General features: G+C 47.1%; 5 protein-coding genes and 1 long non-coding RNA gene across 8 annotated transcripts; 5 read left to right on the top strand and 1 right to left on the bottom strand.

The window, feature by feature from the left end:
* The first annotated feature begins 717 nt into the window (after window positions 1–717).
* On the top strand, window positions 718–2,369 carry LOC126324493 (uncharacterized). The gene is made up of 2 exons (XM_049994994.1): window positions 718–1,132; window positions 1,293–2,369. Exons 1-2 carry the CDS (start codon window positions 829–831, stop codon window positions 2,273–2,275), a joined length of 1,287 nt encoding a protein of 428 aa, XP_049850951.1. The 5' UTR covers window positions 718–828; the 3' UTR covers window positions 2,276–2,369.
* Window positions 2,317–3,757, bottom strand: LOC126324494 (uncharacterized). Its single transcript, XM_049994995.1, has 2 exons — window positions 3,043–3,757; window positions 2,317–2,989 (listed from the first exon to the last, which is right to left on the bottom strand). Exons 1-2 carry the CDS (start codon window positions 3,268–3,270, stop codon window positions 2,390–2,392), a joined length of 828 nt encoding a protein of 275 aa, XP_049850952.1. The 5' UTR covers window positions 3,271–3,757; the 3' UTR covers window positions 2,317–2,389.
* Window positions 3,758–3,830: 73 nt separating this feature from the next.
* LOC126324496 (uncharacterized) lies at window positions 3,831–5,032 on the top strand. The gene is made up of 3 exons (XR_007559861.1): window positions 3,831–3,953; window positions 4,102–4,178; window positions 4,305–5,032. It is a non-coding gene; the product is annotated as an uncharacterized LOC126324496 (long non-coding RNA).
* Window positions 5,033–7,479: 2,447 nt separating this feature from the next.
* LOC126324478 (1-phosphatidylinositol 3-phosphate 5-kinase-like) lies at window positions 7,480–10,413 on the top strand. The gene has a single exon (XM_049994969.1). The coding sequence runs from the start codon at window positions 7,480–7,482 to the stop codon at window positions 10,411–10,413; it is 2,934 nt and encodes a 977-aa protein (XP_049850926.1).
* Window positions 10,414–10,795: 382 nt separating this feature from the next.
* LOC126324500 (probable zinc transporter protein DDB_G0282067) lies at window positions 10,796–12,581 on the top strand. Of its 2 annotated transcripts, none has more exons than XM_049995000.1 (3): window positions 10,796–10,948; window positions 11,111–11,270; window positions 11,418–12,581. In XM_049995000.1, the coding sequence occupies exons 1-3, from the start codon at window positions 10,929–10,931 to the stop codon at window positions 12,483–12,485; spliced, it is 1,248 nt and encodes a 415-aa protein (XP_049850957.1). In that variant the 5' UTR covers window positions 10,796–10,928; the 3' UTR covers window positions 12,486–12,581. The 2 variants fall into 2 exon arrangements, with proteins under 2 accessions (XP_049850957.1, XP_049850958.1); XM_049995001.1 differs by having other exon boundaries at window positions 10,890–10,948; window positions 11,111–11,312; window positions 11,418–12,492.
* Window positions 12,582–13,979: 1,398 nt separating this feature from the next.
* LOC126324543 (anaphase-promoting complex subunit 5-like) lies at window positions 13,980–17,286 on the top strand. Of its 2 annotated transcripts, XR_007559868.1 has the most exons (5): window positions 13,980–14,141; window positions 14,224–14,334; window positions 14,401–16,610; window positions 16,736–17,086; window positions 17,228–17,286. XR_007559868.1 is itself a non-coding variant. In XM_049995056.1 (3 exons), the coding sequence occupies exons 1-3, from the start codon at window positions 14,004–14,006 to the stop codon at window positions 16,417–16,419; spliced, it is 2,268 nt and encodes a 755-aa protein (XP_049851013.1). In that variant the 5' UTR covers window positions 13,980–14,003; the 3' UTR covers window positions 16,420–16,625. The 2 variants fall into 2 exon arrangements, 1 of the variants encoding a protein (XP_049851013.1); XM_049995056.1 differs by lacking the exons at window positions 16,736–17,086; window positions 17,228–17,286 and having other exon boundaries at window positions 14,401–16,625.
* Window positions 17,287–18,373: the final 1,087 nt, after the last annotated feature.

The raw sequence follows: 18,373 nt of genomic DNA on the forward strand, positions 1-18,373 counted from the left end.
GGAACAAAACCATGAACAGCAAACGAATTTTGCTATAAGTTTTTGCGAGGACGATTCATCATTGCGCGAGGTAATTTTTTACACCGGAATACGCGCCTTTCTGCTATGAAGAGCAAAGGAAGGGCCGCATTTAAGCTGAAAAGTGGTGCCGCGTTATATAGTGTTTAACGAGACGATTGATAGCCTTAGTTGTCAAGCGTTCGCATTTTGAGACGGCTGGTTGAAATTGATGTTGGGATTATTAATTCAGAACCATCGCATCATATTCAAAAGCGAAGGCGTTTTTTGGTTAAAGTTTCGAAGATGGAACGAAAGGTGCGAGATGCTGTAGGGCGAAAAACATAGGAGAGCAGTTTAGGGCCTGCAGCTGATAAGGAGTAAGAGATGGCACAATATGAACCAAAGGCTTATAAGGGGCGATTCGACGAAATACGGTGAGGATAGGGGTCATTGCTGAACAATGTCATATTGTGATTTTTACAATGATGGATTTGAACATGCCAAAAAGGGTACAAAAAGTATATGTACCGCTAAATAGTATATGGTGATAAAAGGCCGTATGATATACCAAGCGGCTTTGTTGCCTAGGGCAGCAAACAAAGAACATGTAGCGAATAAAACTGTTCATCGTGCTGCATTATTCTTAGAAAAGATATTCTTATACAAAATCTTACTATACTCGTGCATTTATCACTTAAAAAAAATTAAGATCGTCTCAAATTATTTTATAGTAGTTTTCAAGGCTCAGTCTCGTGCCAGCTGGCCTTTTTTTAACAACTTCTACAGGAGCCTTCTGACAAAGAACTTCAAAAGCCCTTAGATTTCAAGATGGATCACTCAGCTGGTCTCATCCAAGAAAATTCGTTCATTGAACGAGCACTAAGGCTCGTTTTCATGACCGCTAGTGCCGCTACGAGGCAAGCCGACTCATATTTGCCATCGAAGAAAGGCTACAACGAAGGTAAGGGCGCCGGGCCGGATGCGGAATCTGAAGTTCCTGAATTTGGAATGATTTCGCTTAACCAGCGTCGTCAGCACATTTTCCGAGCTTATCAAACCCGTCTGCCCCCACCTGGAGAAAAAACTGCTTCAAACCCGGGGAAACATGAGGATATGTGCAGAGATATTAGAGGTGCGATTTGCGTTAAAATACACATTTTTCGAAAATTGATTTACCGAAATTTTTTTTTCTGAATACTTTCAAGAAGCATTTTTGTAGACTGAAATGATGAAAAATGCAGCGCTTCGTCTCAGAAACCGAATCGGCTAATCCTGCTCAATTTTTTTTACAGAGGCAACTAACTTGAACATCAGGGATGGATTTCGATTCGAATTCGAACGGCAGCTAAGCAACGCCTTTGGCATGGCGCACCAATTTTCTATGGGTCAGCAGCAGCAGCAAAACATGGGCGGTCAACAAGAGATGCAACGAGAGCCTCCCAGTTCGTATTGTTTCATGACACATTACACCTCGCCGGCGTTCGGCATCTTCATAAGCCGTTTGTCTACATCTGGTGAAATCATGGCCCGCTGGATCAAAGAGGGTAAACAAGTAACGGGACATGTTTCCTATCAGGAGCGCGCCGTCCAGAAGGGTACTGAAAGCTCGTTTGAAGCCGAATTGATCAAACCGAGGAAAGACTCTACGTTAACGGGAAAACTGATTTTCCAGTCGACGCCGCAGGGTTCTGGGCCAGCCCTTGGCCTATCCTTTGCAAAGTCATTAACTCCAAATTTAATGGCTGGACTCGAAACATTTTTTTACCCAAATGGCTCTTTTAGCTACTTTACAGCGCGCTACGATCGATCACTCCTTGAGGAGCACGAAGTGGAGGACGCTAACAGTTTGCACAAGACCGTCACTCACCACATCGAAACACTGGACGAACAAAGAGTCATTTCAGAGCTCGAAATGGTCAAGTTATCCAATGCTCTCTTCGAGCCAAGAGAGGCCTATTGCTTTCAAGCTCAATCGACCTCAAATTATGAATTTTCATATATTCGCCATATTTCAAGGATTTTTACCCTAGTCACTTCTCTATCTTTGAGCAATATGCCGCAACTCAAATCGCCCTATTTTGTGCCTAGCTGGAACCTTTGTTTGCAGTACAACGCCGACCCTGCTATTTTTTCTGCCAGCATATGCAACCTAAAGACGCTGTCCTGTTTGATGGTTCACGCAATTAATGACTACATGTCTTTAGAGCTGTGCGGGTTGATTGATTACGCCAAGGACGCATATAAATTCGGATTCGGCCTAATCATGAGGCTATAATTCTCATCACAACAAAATTCGAAACGGAATTTCAAATGGGGTCGCGTATATGTAAAGTCGTTATCTATATAAAGTCCACAATTTTTTTTAAAAATAATTCGTTATTGTTATCGTTTAATCTTGAGGGCGAACGAGAACTTGATTAAGCTTTTTGACCAACCCCGGGTTTCCACACGCAATGCGTCCTAATCCCAAATGAAATGCGGAATCGTACATGTCCATGACATGTCCACCTGCTTCTTCTACAATCAAGGAGGCGGCAGCGACATCCCAAGGCTGCACGCCCGTTTCGTAATAAAGATCGAAGATGCCCCTAGCAACATAGCACATATCCAAGGCAGCAGAGCCCAGTCGTCGGATGTCCCGACAGTTTTTTAGCACAACCTTACAGTTCAGCAAAATATGATCGATCAACTGATCGCTTCTGTTGTAAGGGAATCCTGTAGCAACTAATGCAGATTTTAGATTGTCCGTGGAAGAGACGTGCAACAGCTTGCCATTGAGACGAGCACCCTGGCCGCGAACCGCCGTAAACAGCTCGTTCATAATAGGATTGAAAACCACACCTACCACAACCTGCTTTTTAATTGCAAGGCCTATCGAAATGCATGTCATACACAGGCGATGCACGAAATTAGTCGTCCCATCTACTGGATCAACTATCCACGTCTGTACATCTGTGATCTCTTTGTTCATATCGCCCGCGGCCACACTCTGCAGTCAAGCAGTTAGAAAGAGAAAAAAAATAAAAACGTTAGAGTACCTACTTCTTCGGCTACGATCAAGTGATCAGGATACCGCGTCTTGATCGAATTAATTATGTAGTTCTCTATAGAGTGGTCTGTATCAGTGACCAAATCTACAGCCCCCTTCAACTGAACATTGCTAGTTGACTGTTCAAACCCAGTCCGAAATATGTCTGCAGCTTGCCGTGCAAGGCCTTCTGCAAATGTTAGGTATTCAGAGTAATCTTGAGCTTCATCCAACACCGTCATAGTTAGGAGAAATGCGCGCTCTTGCAAGTCGAAATGTCTACGGTAAATGAACTTCTCGTACAAACAAAATTTTTTATTTTTCTTTTTTTATTCGAATTCGATGCCTGTGTGTATCATAATATAACTGTTTATTCTCTATGTGGCTTTTTCTCTACAACTGAAATTCAAGCGACTTCTACTTTCCTATCCAGAAAGCACCTGCTTTTCAGATTACACCTTACAATAGCAGGCAATAGCCATCCTCACCGAGGGTCTTTTGTCTCAGAGTGGTCTCGGCATTTTTTCACACACAAAATTGGCGCAAAAAAATATCAATCAAGATTGTCCCTATCTTGACTGAAACAACCGTTTTCTTCGGTCGCCTTTTTTTCTTGATTCCTCGTTTTATGCGCGTTCCCAAGGGCGTGAGCCCACGGCTCTCACAGACATCGGCTTTTTTTAGGTCGCAGCAGATCTTGTCCACTACTTAACTAAAAAAACACCAATTGACAATGAAAGAAATTATAACAAAACAACCACTGAGCAGTTTTGACGTCACTTTTTTAAAATTTCCCGCCGAATACACTATTTCGGCTCTTGCTTTTGCGACTCGTCTAAACATTTTGCCTCTTTAAACTATTTTCATATCGGTTGTCAGGCATAAGATCCTCGCTATAAAAACCCCAAACAATGAAGCTTGTCAGGTACCGTACATCACCTTTTTGAACAACAACTTGACCAACGGTTTTGACTTCTGTCGATCAAAAGCCTACGGTGATGCACTTTAGAAGCGCAGTACAAGACGTAAATTCATGATTTTCCTGATAACTTTTTTTTTCATGTCAACATTAGGTTCCTCATGAAACTGCAAGGGGAGACAGTAGTCATAGAACTCAAAAATGGGACCATTGTTAGAGGAACGATTACGGGTAAGTTGAAATCAACGGATGCGTCGTCTCTTTAACGTAGCGTATTCTCTGTTTTACGAGGCGCTGTGTTTGTCAGATCAAAAACGCGTATTTGCGCATTTCTGTGCTAACGTCACGTTGATTTAGGAGTAGACGTCTCTATGAACACGCATTTGAAGACAGTGAAGATGACTGTAAAAAACAGAAATTCGGTTAATCTGGAAACGTTGAGTATAAGAGGGAACAATATCCGTTCTTACATCCTTCCGGACACGTTAAATTTAAACACGTTGTTAATAGATGACACACCTAGACCGAAAAAGGGAGATGGAAAGTCTGCTACCTCCAAGGTTGGAGGCAGAGTTAATGCCCCCAGGCGCCACGGAGGTGCGCCATCTCGTACAACTCGACGTTGAGGAGAGGAGACAACATCGACGGGACAGGGATGCTACGCAGTAAATTCTAGGCAAAGGAGCCTCAGAACGAGCTATATAAAAGATGTGTGTGTATTATCAAGGATAAATCACTTCGGTTTTTGAATAAATGTCTGACTGGAGTAGGGGCAGAGAGGCGTGGATCACAAACGCAGCAAAGGGAGTAAAACTCTGTCATTCTGCAGAGTTTGCAAAACGCGTATATTGTTCAGCTAAGACACAGAGAGTATATGTATGTATGCGAACAAGACAGTGTCGATATCGTGCACATCGCTTCAACAGAACGAAATCATTCTGAGTGAAATTACAGTTGCTATAGAGTTCATGATGGCGTGGGTCAATTGGTGAAGAAATATGAAGATCGATGATTTTTGAAAGAGACAAGGTAAGACATCTTTGCTGCAAAATGTTTTTTTTTGAAACGGAAGCGTACAGACAATATCACACAAAAATCTAGTAAATTGCTATTATAAACTGTCTCTGAACCAGACACTACGACGCGCCTTTAGTAAATTTGTCAATTCTATGTCTTTTTTTTTTGAGCGCTCGTGCATATGGCAAACGACAATGTTCACACACGCCCGTATGGACTAACGATAAAAATTCAGTATACTGTGTTTAGATCGGTCCAGCGTATAAGATGGCGATTGAGAAATTGCTTTTACCGCGGTTTAATTAACGAAAACGTTTCTTCGAAGCCCTTCACGTTTTGGCTGCAAAAATTTGTCTCGGACAACGCGGACAAGATGCATGTTTCGCATCTTTTCTGCAGTTCGTGTACCTCTGCATTTAATTATCCTGCTAGATAAAAAAAAAAGCAAAAATTTCGTACATGTATATTTAAAAAAAATACTGGCCCCGTGGTTTATAATGCACACGTTCTCCTCTGTAATAGCATTTTTCAATAGCTTACTTTTCGCTAAAATTACTAGCTGTGTAGAGTTATAGACAAGGCCTATGTTTTGCAGGGTACAATTATATAAAAAGGTGACATCTGTGCTGGTCTTTTTTAGTCGGCGGACATAGCTGTAAAATAGGGCTTACCCTACCGTAGATCATTTGGCGCTTCATTCTTCGTCTCTGGTGAATTTACTTCAATTTGTTCGAACCAAAAGATCAGATAAATTTAAATGAAAAGTAATGATACATCAGCTTTTACCTCGCTCAAACCCGAGGAGAAGCAGAACCTATTTTATAAAACAAAGGCAAGTACTTTTTGTTCTCCCGACTCAAGCAAAGAAATGGTAAGTCCTATGAGCCTTGGATTCGACAGCAGCTTCGACATCTCTAAAGAACTGGTATGGTATCGCAGAGCTATTCTTTCTCCTCCGAGCGAACAAGCACCAAAAAGCTTAGACACGCATCAGAGGTTTGGAGACGCTTATCTGAACGAAACGAAATCGCCCCAGTGGCTTACCAATCTCACGTCTGGGTTCAAAGGAATATTTTCCAACTTTTCGACTTGGTCGTCGGTACACAAAGCAGACCGTTCTTCTAACAGACTCGTTCAGTCGCATCCTCTTATTATTAATAAACCTGGAAACGATTTAAATGTTTTAAGCTTATCTAGTCGGCGCTCGCCAGAAACAGCCTATCCTAAAGCCCTCGCTCAGAACAGCTGCGAACCTGTACGACATAGCTGTTCGAGCGATGCGTTGACAGGATGCGTCTTGATGCCCAATTCGAATGAAGGGATCTATAAGAACCACAGCGATTTTGAACTGGACAGCGTGTTAAAAGAGAACTTTGTTCGTAAGAGACTCCTTTTTGCTCAGTGCTTTAAATGCCTCAATCAAATTGCAGCTCGGCTGGTTGAGGTGTACGATCTTCCCACGGAATGGACCGATATACTGCTGAAAATCATAAAGTATATCATTAACCAAATTCACTTAAATCAGCATCAGATGGACGAGATCGACATTTTGCGATATGTCAAAATCAAGGCTATTCCTGGAGGCTCTTTGACTGACTGCTTCTGCGTCAATGGACTTGTGTTTACAAAAGACAGGATACAGAAATCCATGAGAGATTTTGTTCGAAATCCCAAGCTGTTGATTTTGAATTGCTCCCTCCGGCTGGAAAGCGAAGACTCTTTAACGTCATTGGAGCTATTTTTGCAAAAGAAAAAAGAGCGCCTTCGGAGCGTCTGCTCAAAATTGCTCAGGTTGAAGCCAGACGTGATTTTGTTACAAAAAAATGTGGCAGGCTTAATACGAGATTTTGTAATGAAAGAAAACATCTGCTTGTTGGCCAATGTCAAGCCAGAAGTTCTGCGTACATTGGCTCTTATCACAGGTGCTAGAACGGTCAAGGCGATAGATGACATGGATTATTCGGACATGGGAAGATGCAAGTTGTTTCACTTAAATACCTATTCTGGAGCTTTTGGACAAAAAATATGCGCGACATTCGAAGGTGGCCTATCGAAGCTCTACACAACCGTTATATTGAGGGGCGCACCAAGTTTCGTGCTTTCTCGTGTTCGAAGAGCTCTACAATATTTAATTTATTCGGCTTACAATATGTTTCTAGAAAGCAATTTGTTGTTTGAACACGCGGCCACGGTAGATCGGCTAAGTGTCTCTCGATTTTCGACCGATCAGGACCAGGGCCGAGTTTCGGGTACGTCCGGCCACCCGTTACAAAGCGCATCTGTTTTTTCGGATCTGGAGCAGGTTTTCAGACAAGTCGAGTCACCAGAAGAACCGAGTGACTCGCGCAAAAGTAATCAGTTATGCTCTTCTTGGAGCGTCTCGTTACATGAACCCGAGACGGATTCGCCAAAAGAGGTTTCGACGCGCTGTTATCTCACCATATCCAGGCCTCCCATCAAGCCGGAGGTGTTGAGAAGTTTCGAGGTATTGCGCGGCGCAAATAGTTATGAGTCTATGAACGACGCGCTGCCCGCCGTGAAATTCGACTATGATTTTCTGCTGGCGCAGAACCGACCGTGCGACCTCTGTACTGAACCCTGCTTACCTGAAACAAAATCGATTCGAGTGCCGGCGTCTGAATTGCCGTTCATCGACTTCTTGACCTACTTGAAGAACAAGAGGCCCAACGTGGCAAAGTTTGCCCCGCAGCACCTCACCTACTTGTACTCGCTCTACAATCAGTCTAGTAATACGCAGTGTGTACAACACGAGTTTCAGGTCATACACTATTACACATCTAATGACATGACTTTGGGAAACTTTTTGTTGGACGTCTGCTTCTCGGCGCGCATACGTTGCAGCCGCGAGACTTGCCACCGCGCTATAGAAGACCACGAGCAGTGTTTTATGCACAACAGAGATCGCGTGAACGTGGTAGTGAGGGCGTCAGATGCATCCGATATCGAGCTTATTTCAAATGCGACAGCGGTGCACCCACTGTCAAGCAAAAGCCAAGCAAGGATACACACTTGGTCTAAATGCAAGCGGTCTGTTGTCCAGGGTGAACCGACTGCCGTCCTCATGTCTAGAGAGTCATCTTCGTTTTCTTTTGGCAAGTTTCTAGAACTGTTGTTTTACTGTTCAAACGCGTATTGCCTTCGCTGTGGCCAGCATGTGTACAAAGACCACGTTCATTATTTTTCGTATGCTGATAGAGTGGCGGCGTTTGAGCACGAGAGCGTCGACATCTTTGAAGTGGTCGTCCCGCCCATTTTGCTGAAGTACGACCTGGAACCACTCCGCGAAGTTGCCCACAGGGATCTTTTGGAGATTTTCGACCTTTCGGAAAACATCCACGTTCACATCCTCCAAAAGCTGGAGGGCCTGCGAGATATTTGTCGTAACGCGGGTGGCGAGGAAGAGCAGCAAAAGATCACCGCGACAATTCAAGAAAGAGTGGAAGCTTACGCCGACACGCGTCAGCGTCTTAGAGCGGCCATGTTGGACGGCAGAAACACTCGTTTGTTCGAAACGTCGAAGATTCGACGCAGTGTTTGTCTAGACTCAGTCAACTGGAATGACGTCATATTGAAGCTCGAAGCCGAAGTTCAGAAAATATTGAACTTCTCAAAGGGCTCCAAGCTAAACGCGAGCTCGGCTTTGCCGAGCGGCGAGGCGGCATTATCTAAAGGCAGAAAGGGTTCAGGAGAAAAGGCGGAAAACTTCACAGACGCTTTGGAGCAAAGGTCCGACTCGCAAGTCATTGACAGCTTAACGAATGGCGGCAGTTGCGGAGGAGGAGAACCGAAGCGGCGAGTGTCGGTATCTGGTGGTGCCGAGGCGACAGAGGTTTCAAGCGGTGACAACACTGAAGAGCTGAAGGGTATGGAAGTCGAGGGAACGGGCGAAGGGTGGCAGAGTGAGAAAGCCGCAAGTTTTGATTCGTACCTAACTGAAAGGTGTAGAAAGTCAGGCTGTCAGTTGCGGGGGTCAAAGGAGGACACTTCACAGGGGGATGTGCTGAATTCGGACGGGCCACCGGTTTCACTAAGTCACCCTTTTGCCCCGTTGTCCGAGGTTTCTTCGAATTTAGCTCATGGGTTGAATTTAAACATGACGACTCCGGACAGCAGCTGCAAAAATGGCGCGTCAGGCTTTACTACGGTGCCGCTGCAAAAGGCCATGCAACGGTTCTTGGAATTAAAGAAGAGCAGCATCTTGGAGTTGGTCAAGGGCGGCCCGGCATTAATTTTGTCTTCGAATGTCAATTCGGAGTATTGTGTACCGATTTACGAAGGTGAACCCTCGAGCCTGATTGCATTTTTTCTGACGAGCGAGCAATACGACCTCAAAACGAAGGAATTCCTCGCTGCGCCTCGAGACGTCAGTTTCCATAGATACCATTGCGAGCACAGTTTCAGAGGGAATGGAGACCTCGACCAGTTGGAAGACACCGTCGGCGATTCCGAGGCGGCCTTGGCGGCCTTAGACGAAAGTGACAGCCTTTATAGTCGAATCATTTACGGACTGGTTTCTCCTAACCCGACCACTGTGAACTTAGAATGGCAGTCTCCTCAAATATGGGGCGGGCCCGAAGTCTACATTCAGTGCAAGGCGTACTTCGCACAGCAGTTTTCGTGGCTTCGGTGGCTGTTGGGTATTCCGCACGATATCTTTGCGCAATCCCTATTGCGGTGCAGGCCTTGGAAGCCCATAGGCGGGAAATCGAACTCCGAATTCATCAAAACAATGGACGGGCGCTTCATCTTAAAGCAGGTCCAATCGGTAGAATTGGAGTCCTTTCTAGCGTCTGCTTTGATTTACTTCGACTATTTTTTGAAAGCCGTACTCCAGCAAATTCCGACGGCTCTGTGCAAAGTCGTCGGCGTTTACAGCGTCGCGTGGAGCACGAGGGAGGGGAAGGCGCTCAAAAAAGCGGACTTCATCATGCAGGAGGATTTGTTCTTTGGCCACTCGGTGGAAAAGGTGTTTGATCTAAAAGGCTCACAGAGGTCGAGATACGCCAAAATAGGAAACGACTCCAAGGCGACCAAATGTGTACTTTTGGATGAAAATTTTCTCGAAGCCATGTACAAACAGCCGATTTGTATTGGAAGCAAAGGAAAGACGTTGCTTTCTAAGGCTATTTGGAATGACTCGCAGCGGCTGTCATCGCTGAACGTAATGGACTATTCGCTACTGGTGGGGTTTGACAACACCAACAAGAAGCTGATTTTGGGAATCATCGATTACATGAGGACCTATACGTGGGACAAGCAACTGGAAACGTGGGTGAAGAGAAGTGGCATTTTAGGCGGCAGCGGAAGTAAAGTGCCGACAATCATATCGCCGAAGGAATACAAAAAACGGTTTCAGGATGCCATATGGACATACTTTTTGTTTATGCCCACTTCGTCGACCAAGCTGGTTTACAAGAAGTTTCTTTAGCGACTTCACGAGGCCGTGCGGAAGAGAGACTCTGATGGGTGTTTTTTTGTGACCAAGTTGTAGCGATTCCGCAAATTTACCGCTTGGCTAATATGCGCGCCTCTCTGTTGTAAAAAGGCCCGTTCGTTCCTCTCGCGCGAGCCTCCCGCTTAACAGCGCAGTCAAAGGAACAGGGGCACCTGGGCGCTTTGTTTCGAGTGTGGTCTGGGAACGCTAGCAGCGACCAGTTCACGATGGGGAGGCCGTCGGGGTTGGAACTAGGTTGCGTTTGCGCAACGGCAACGAAGTGAATTTACACATTTTCGAGAGACGGCCTTGAGTGGGAATAAATGACAGGTTTTTTTTTTTATCACCATGCGGAGATAAAATCGCAAATCAGCTCAAATCGTTTGAATATGCTATATAACGCGCACTAGTTTTTTCTATTAATTGTTTACGTCTGTTTGCATCCACAACAAATCTACATCCTAAGTTGGCCACGTTACCTTCCGGACTTCGAGAGTTTGCCATTATAGATGACTCATTCTAAAAAAAAGTACGGCGGCCGTGCTAGAGTGCAAAGGCAAAACACTTGGGTCAATTTCGGGCGTCTGTGGACATCGCAGGCGATCCGAGCGGAAAATTTGACATCAAAGTCAGATTCAGCGGACCGCGCGTGCACCGGATAGTGAGTGTCTTTAACATTAACCCGTATTAGTCGAGAGTTGTGGCTGATTTTCATAGGAGTCATCAATGCTTTGTCAGTTGTAGCTGAAATTATCGTTGCATTGAAAACAGGGTCTTTAACTCTGTTGTCGGACTCCATTCATAACCTAAGTGATGTGTTTACAATTCTCATCGCATACTGGGCTATTAAAGTATGTACATCGGAACATGTATTCGACTAGGCTGTTGGCGAGGTGCGAATCGATTCATTTTTTTTGCTTTCGACGGAATTGCATGCAAATCCATCGTGAATTCTAACTCCTTCGAAAACGCTGGTGCTTTACGCGTGGTGCTTCTAGGCAAGTTACCGTGGTGCCAGCAATCACATGTCATATGGGTGGCGTAGAACGGAGGTCGTTGGCGCTCTCCTCAACTCTTCTTGCTTGATTGCTATGTGTGTGTACGTGTTTCTAGAAGCCATTCCGAAGTTTTTCAAGCCGCCAGAAATTGAGGTGGGCCTTGAATTCTTGATCGTGGCGGGCGTCGAGATTTTCGTCAATGCACTGTCGATGGTCATTTCGCTTATGATTGGATCGGAACATCATCACATTCACGGGTGTTCTCACTCTCATGAGCACAAGAAACATTTTGAAGACTCCGCGCGTCTGAGCGAAGAGCAAAACGAGCTGCCTTTGGAGGAACGCTCTCTGACCAGCGAGGGTCACTCGTTGGCGGACCGATACGTCCGAAGCAACTTGAAGTCGATCGAAATGACCGGCGAATACTTGGACTCTCAGCCGGACAGTCCCCAGGAATATGACTACCTAGACAACGATGGCATCGACATGAACTATAATTACGGAAGTGGCCAAACTAAGCAAAAGCACGATATGAATATTCGCGCCGTCTTTATACATTTTCTTGGAGACTCCTGTACATCTGTTTTTGTTCTCTTTGTAGGACTTTTGATCCACTATCAACAAGGCTCATACTGGATTCGATACGTAGATCCCACATCCAGTCTACTTATCATCGCCATTATCTTATACACCTGCATCCCGCTCTTGAGGCAGTGTTGCAGCATAGTTTTGCAAAGCGTCCCGAAGGGCATCCCGCTCGGCGTCGTCAAACTGCAAGTCGAGGCGCTTCCCAACGTCCACGGTGTTCATGATTTGCACGTCTGGAGCCTCATAGACGGCATGCTTATCGGGTCGGTTCACTTGGGCATCGTGTCGCCCCTTGATTGGGATTCGGTTCAGAAAAAAGTTCGAGAAATATTCCACAAATTTGGCATACACTCTCTAACCATCCAGCCCGAGTTCATCGAGTTGCCACAAGAGGACTTCAAAATCTGCAAGCAAAACTGTCTCCCGGAGTGTCTAGAAGATTGGTGCTGCAAATTTGCAAACACCCCACAAGGTCCTTGATTATTCTCCCCGCCATACATGCGTTGTAACAAAAAATTTTTGCGCCGTTGGAAAATCTGTGTGTTCATAAAAAAGCTGCTTCTTCGACGTACAAAAGGCTTCTTCTCAGAACGCGGGCCCTGTCCTCACCGAAGCTCAGCCGCATCTGCGCCGCCCCTCGATGCGTTTTTTTTCCCTCTCACAGCGCCTCGTTGAGGCCTGTTATGTGCATTCCCAGACACATTCTTTCCGACCACTTGTCTCCTCCTGTGCGCGCGCACGTGCAGACGGCCGTGGACCCTCGCGGTGAGACCGCGCCAATTTTGCACTTGGACTGCGACGAGTGTGCCGGACTCACGGCGCCGAGTGCTTTTGACAGGCGGATAGACCGGCGGCAGTGGGGTGGTGACGCGCTGGAAGCAGCACGTGTCTTTCCGTACAAAGTATGTGTGAGAAGAACGGTTGTAACCTAAAAAAGAGAGAATGCGGCAGATGCCCAAAAACACGAAAATCAGGGTGCCATAAACGCGGTTCGCAAGCCCGCGACGTGCTGGAATTGGGCGTCTCGTGCGTCCCTCCTCTAAATGGCATCGCCCGTCTGGCTCTCCCACGACCTTTCTCGCTCCGCCTCGACCCCGGCCACGCGCTGTCGCATAGCGCCTCTCTGACGCCCTCTTTCGAAAACGAACGATCGCGGTTGTTCGATTCCGGTGGAGGGACCTGGGCGCGAAAAAAAAAAGCTCTGAAGGATAGTCTAAGCGCCGGAATCCCGGAATGAATCCCTCTGTCTTCGCTACATAAACGTGTCCGTTCTTTGTCGGAGCTGCGCACTAAAATAAGATGCACACTCTGTGTAGAGCAAGCATGGCCAACGTGGTCACGACCCATTCACTCGATGGGACTGTGGACCTCGGCCGTCGAAAAAGAATTTGAACTTTTCAGACGCAGTGAAACAGATCAAGAAATTGCGAATCGGCGTTGATCCCAAAGGCCGTAAACTAATTTCATCGAGCCAATTCTCGCTACCGCGAAATAACTGTCTCTCCCCGCCCTAATCGCAGTAATAATGCGAGACGAGGAAAGCAAATTGCTACTTGATAAAGGCCAACTCAGTCGATGACCGAAGTACAATACAGCACGTCTACTTTCTCTGTCCCCTACACAACCCCGTACACTCCAAAAAAAAAAAAACAGCCCCAAAGCTTTGTGTACACTTCACCGAATGGCAACAACACGTTCGGCCTCTTCGTGCAAAGCGCCGGTCAAAGGCCCGTTCCCTTTTCGAGACACCGCACTTCTCGTTCACCTTCACCGCCGCCGACTAGAGCACGCATCCGTGACGTGGCCAACAAGCCACGTATCGGACCACTCTTTTTGTCGGCGAAGCACCTCTCCCAGTCTCTCTCTCTCGGCCCCGCCCCGCAAAACCGGTTCGTCGCGTCGCCGTCGACGCATCAGCCGCGCTCAACAAAAAAAAAACAAAACACCCTTTTTTTCGACCTGCGTTTCACACGTTCTCGGAAGAGAACACCGCTCAAAATGCTGAACTACCAAACTCTAGACGCCCATCTAACGCCTTATAAAATATGCCTACTTCTCCTGGTAGAAAAGTATTGCCTGGAGAAGAATGGACAGATACGACGTGAATTGGGACACTACCTGGTAGATTCAGTGTTGGTAAGTCGAACGCGCCATTCTGAATACGAGTTGTGTCGCTGATTACAAGCAGAGAGAGTACAACTTCTAACTTTTTTTTTAGAACATCAAAAGTTGTACCGTACCTTCTTTAAGCGATCTAGAGAGCCAACTTCGCAGCGCCGTCCCGTCGATGCCGCCGTCGGACTTGCTGTTCGAGAACGTTTGTCAAAAGGTACATGTTCATCCGCGTACAATACAGAGAGGACAGAAGAAATTTTGTAACACTGGCCGTTTTTAGTTGAAGATGCTGCGATCTCCGGACTGCCTGTTTCAAATGCTGTCGAGACTGTTTTCTGGATTTACGGACAGAAGTCTTCTGGCCGTCGACAGCATTCTGGGCCTCTTCGTCTACGAATTGGGCTGGGCGTTCAAAAACATGCTGTTCGATCAACTCTCCGATCTCTGGGATTTCACAAAACAATATCTACAGGGACAGGGACATGAGCTGAGGAGTCCCAGTCAGATCGACGCGTATATTTCTTATGAGTTGGATCACATCGAGTCTCACGACGCACCTCTCTTTACGCCTGCCCGGCTAGACCCTGCCATCGAGAACACCCAGGCGCTCGCGCCAGACCTCGCTAAACCACATTACTTGCTCTATCGTGACTGTCTCTACCGCGAAGACCACGCGGGTGCCGTCGACAGGCTCCATCAGTACTTCGACAAGATCCAGTCTAAACTCAATCCGGCGCAGCCCTTTTTCAACCCAGACTTCAAAAACACAAAGTTGGAAGGAGGCGTTTCTTTTAACAGCAGTTTGCCGTACGCCACTCTCAATCTGGCCGCGACTTACATCAGGTTTCGACACTACGACGGTGCTCTTGAGCTGGTAACCGAGGCGCTACGCCTCGTCCAACAAAAAGCGGATGACGTCTGTGTTTACTACGCTCTTTTTTTGATTGTCAAAATACTCGAAAAACAAGACGCTCATGTTCAGCAGTTTGACTTATTAAGAAAAATCCTGACGGGCGCGCTGCCCCTCAAGGTCCATTCACTGACCTCTCAGGTCATGGTCGATCTTGCCAATAATTATCTTCTGTGCCTTCGAGAGTACAACTCCCTGGACTATGCCAATTACCAACCGAGAAACGAGCCCCCATCTGCCTGGCGCATGCTCAACGCCAGCATGGAGGCGGCCTGCTTCGCTGAGACAGTCTCTGCCTTTCATCAGCTAAAGAGCTCTTCTCTGCTCTCTCGGTCCCATGTTTGGGACGTCATCGGCTACTCTTGTATGTCTAGTCTCACGGCGAGGATCCAGACGCGCATCAGAACGCCCGCGGCTATCACCGCGAACTGCGACACCTTCGCCGGCGCCTGTATTTTAGCAAGGCGCCTCGCCGACCAGGGAGACTCGGAAGGCGCCTTTGAGGTCTTGGCTCAAATAGGAAGGCAGTGTTCACAATCCGCTGCATCACATGCCAACTGGGTACATATCACAAGGCAAATCTTGTACGAAAATGCCCTGCATACAAATAATATGCAAGAAGCGCTTGTTCAAGTCGTCCAATTGGCAGCAGCGGCACCCCACCACGGTTCGACTCGAAGCTACGTAGACATCATGTATCGACTGGCGCTTATATGGATGCGGAAGGGTGCCCTCGACTTAGCGTCTATGGCCATACGCAGGGCCATCAAGGTCTCCTGGGAGAAAGGACTGCGTATACATGTCGCCGGTTTTTTTCTGACACTCGCGGAAGTGCACATGCGCGCGAACAATCCCATCGAGGCGTTCTCTCACCTGATGAGCTGCCTGAAGTTGAGCGAGCAATATCACCTCGAGGAAGTGAGAGCAACCGCTGTAGTGTACCTGGCCGATGTCTATCTGTCTAAGGGGACGCTAGAGAGTGCGTCAAAAGCCCAAAACCTGCTAGACTCAGTCTTCCCATTCCTTCTGCAAAATGGCAAGGCCGTCTTGAAAGCAAAAGCACAAATTATATCTCTGAAGGCCGAGCTACTGTGCGACTCACTGGCTGGAAAGGACATGACGTCCTCGTGGGAAAAGGCTTTGTACAGGCTCGAGGAAACAGGGGAAACAGCACAAGCAATTCAAAATTACGAGATTTTATCTGAAATACATTATTTGAGGTCTAGGCTGTATCATGCGCTAGAAAGGTTTAGTGAAAGAAATGCTGCAGCCAGGTCCTTTAGAGCTTTGAAGCAGGAACAAAGAGAGAGGAATCGAAGGAGGTCGGCGTCGCAGTACTATCTAGACCTCAAGCTATTGCAAGGCGCACACAGGAGCAGGTGTCGATAGGATGACTTTTACAAATACAGTAATATCATATGCTGTCAGTCATGGCGCATTTTTTTCTAGCACAAATAATCTAAACTGAGTTGCATACTCTCGCAGCAAGGGGAGACAGGAAGAACGTGCATGCCCACGGTCTGCATGCACTCAGAACGCGGGTCTAAGGAAGAATGACAATATGGGCGACACTTTGAACGGTACAGAATCAAAAACTGTCGTCCGTATATGGTGTTTCTCCGCGACCATTTCCTGGACGTTCTTTCTCGACGGCGAATGACTGACAGTGGCTGTTTTTTCTTGGTTGGGGGGGGGGAATGCCAAGAGTCCGCCAAGCCTTTGCTTGTGGGTCACCTGCTACTTTTGGACGTACAACCCATTTTTTTTTGTCACCAGCCTGAGTTGCAAGTGCGAATATCGATTCATTCGCGGTCGATAGAGATATACAGAAAAAAGAAGAGGCTGAAGTGCATTTCGTTTGAGCTTTGCTGGTTGATCGACAAAATTTCTTCTGGACACGAGAACTACGATCCTGAACTCTGCTTTGAAGTTATCGACCCGAGCACGAGATGGCTATTTACCACGCGGACCGAGGCGGAGAAGCAGACTTGGGTGGCGGTCATCGGAGCGAGCATAACGAAGTATTTGAACAGTGCGGAGATGGCCAGCGGGGGAGGTATGTTGTACGCGGACCCTTCCTTGAGAGGGGTGTCTTTTTTGGGTGCTGTAGGAGAGAGCTGGTGTGACGAACGCGAGAGGGGCGCGTGTACGCGGGGGGGGGGTGATTTTCATTTTCTTACGTGTTTTCAGAATTCAGAATTGGCAAGTACTTTTACTCGGAGCATTCAGGGACTTATGATGGTGAATGGTTGTTCGGGCTACCGAATGGGAGAGGTAGATACACGGCTCAAGATGGCAGAGTGTTTGACGGGTATTGGAATAGTTCCTTGGCTACTGGTTTCGGGACCGTGATACCTCCTTGCGGCGCGGAGAATTTGGGCGACGGCGAGGAGAGTGAGGTGTTGGATTTGTTTAGAAGGCCGCACGAGGGCGGCTGGGAGACGTTTTTTCCCAGCTTTTCGCCGCGCGAAGTCTACAACGACGTGATCAACTCGCAGGATGGCAACGACTCGTCGTGCCTTTGTCCCAAGGACCTCAGCCTGCTGTTGCAGGACTCGAAGCTCGAGAAGTTTTATAAAGGGGACGTCTTGGTGAGGAGAAACGAGGTCTGTAATTATTTTTATTGGATCAAGGAAGGAAGCGTTCGTTTTTTTCGAGAGAGAGACGGCAACGAAGTGTGTGTGGGTGGAAAGGGAGCTAATCAAATCTTTGGCGAGATGGGAATGTTGTATAAGGATTTGAGTTTGACGAACGTGGTGGTCGATTCTGAAGTGTCGCTGATATACAAGGCGGAGATGGTCTTCCTGCACGAGCTGTGCAAGACGTATCCTGGGTTTTCCAGAAGGTTTTTTCGATTTATAGGTTACAAGTTGGCGCTGAGGTTTCGTTCCGCGGAGGATTTCAAAGCGTACAGCGGCGAATCCGGGTACGATTGTTGCAAATTGACGGAGACGCCCGACATAAAGTCCGGGTTCGCGGACGCCCTCTGCAAGTCTAGCAAGCAGAGTCGGTTGTCGCAGGAATTTAACTTTCCGCTGGAGTGGGTGCAGTTGTGGAACACGGAGAAGAAGCAGTTGCTCGAAGTGTACGCGGACGAGCCCGTCTACTCTGACCCGGTTACGCCCAAGGAAATTAGAGGGCGGGTGTCGATATTGGAGCACTTTTGCATGCTTCAGTCGAAGAGGTATTTGTGGACGTGGTCCGAGGTGGAGCTCAGCTGCATTTCGGACAACGCGTTCATGATTTTTGGCAAGGCCAACTTCGTACCGCCCCACGAGTTTTTGTCTTTGAACGCGGTTGCCCTCATTATTTTGGAGGAGCGGAGAGTGAAGTGCAGCCACAT

The sequence above is a fragment of the Schistocerca gregaria genome, unplaced genomic scaffold (assembly GCF_023897955.1).
Source record: "Schistocerca gregaria isolate iqSchGreg1 unplaced genomic scaffold, iqSchGreg1.2 ptg000888l, whole genome shotgun sequence".
Taxonomy (NCBI): Eukaryota; Metazoa; Arthropoda; class Insecta; order Orthoptera; family Acrididae; genus Schistocerca; species Schistocerca gregaria.

Coding starts and splice junctions, on each gene's coding strand:
- LOC126324493 (XM_049994994.1), top strand. CDS start 829: ATGGATCACTCAGCTGGTCTCATCCAAGAAAATTCGTTCATTGAACGA. Junction 1,133..1,292: donor TATGTGCAGAGATATTAGAG/GTGCGATTTGCG, acceptor TTTTTTTTACAG/AGGCAACTAACTTGAACATC.
- LOC126324494 (XM_049994995.1), bottom strand. CDS start 3,270: ATGACGGTGTTGGATGAAGCTCAAGATTACTCTGAATACCTAACATTT. Junction 2,990..3,042: donor ACTTGATCGTAGCCGAAGAA/GTAGGTACTCTA, acceptor GCTTGACTGCAG/AGTGTGGCCGCGGGCGATAT.
- LOC126324478 (XM_049994969.1), top strand. CDS start 7,480: ATGAACGACGCGCTGCCCGCCGTGAAATTCGACTATGATTTTCTGCTG.
- LOC126324500 (XM_049995000.1), top strand. CDS start 10,929: ATGACTCATTCTAAAAAAAA. Junction 10,949..11,110: donor ATGACTCATTCTAAAAAAAA/GTACGGCGGCCG, acceptor AACCCGTATTAG/TCGAGAGTTGTGGCTGATTT. Junction 11,271..11,417: donor TCGCATACTGGGCTATTAAA/GTATGTACATCG, acceptor TGGTGCTTCTAG/GCAAGTTACCGTGGTGCCAG.
- LOC126324543 (XM_049995056.1), top strand. CDS start 14,004: ATGCTGAACTACCAAACTCTAGACGCCCATCTAACGCCTTATAAAATA. Junction 14,142..14,223: donor ACCTGGTAGATTCAGTGTTG/GTAAGTCGAACG, acceptor CTTTTTTTTTAG/AACATCAAAAGTTGTACCGT. Junction 14,335..14,400: donor TCGAGAACGTTTGTCAAAAG/GTACATGTTCAT, acceptor GGCCGTTTTTAG/TTGAAGATGCTGCGATCTCC.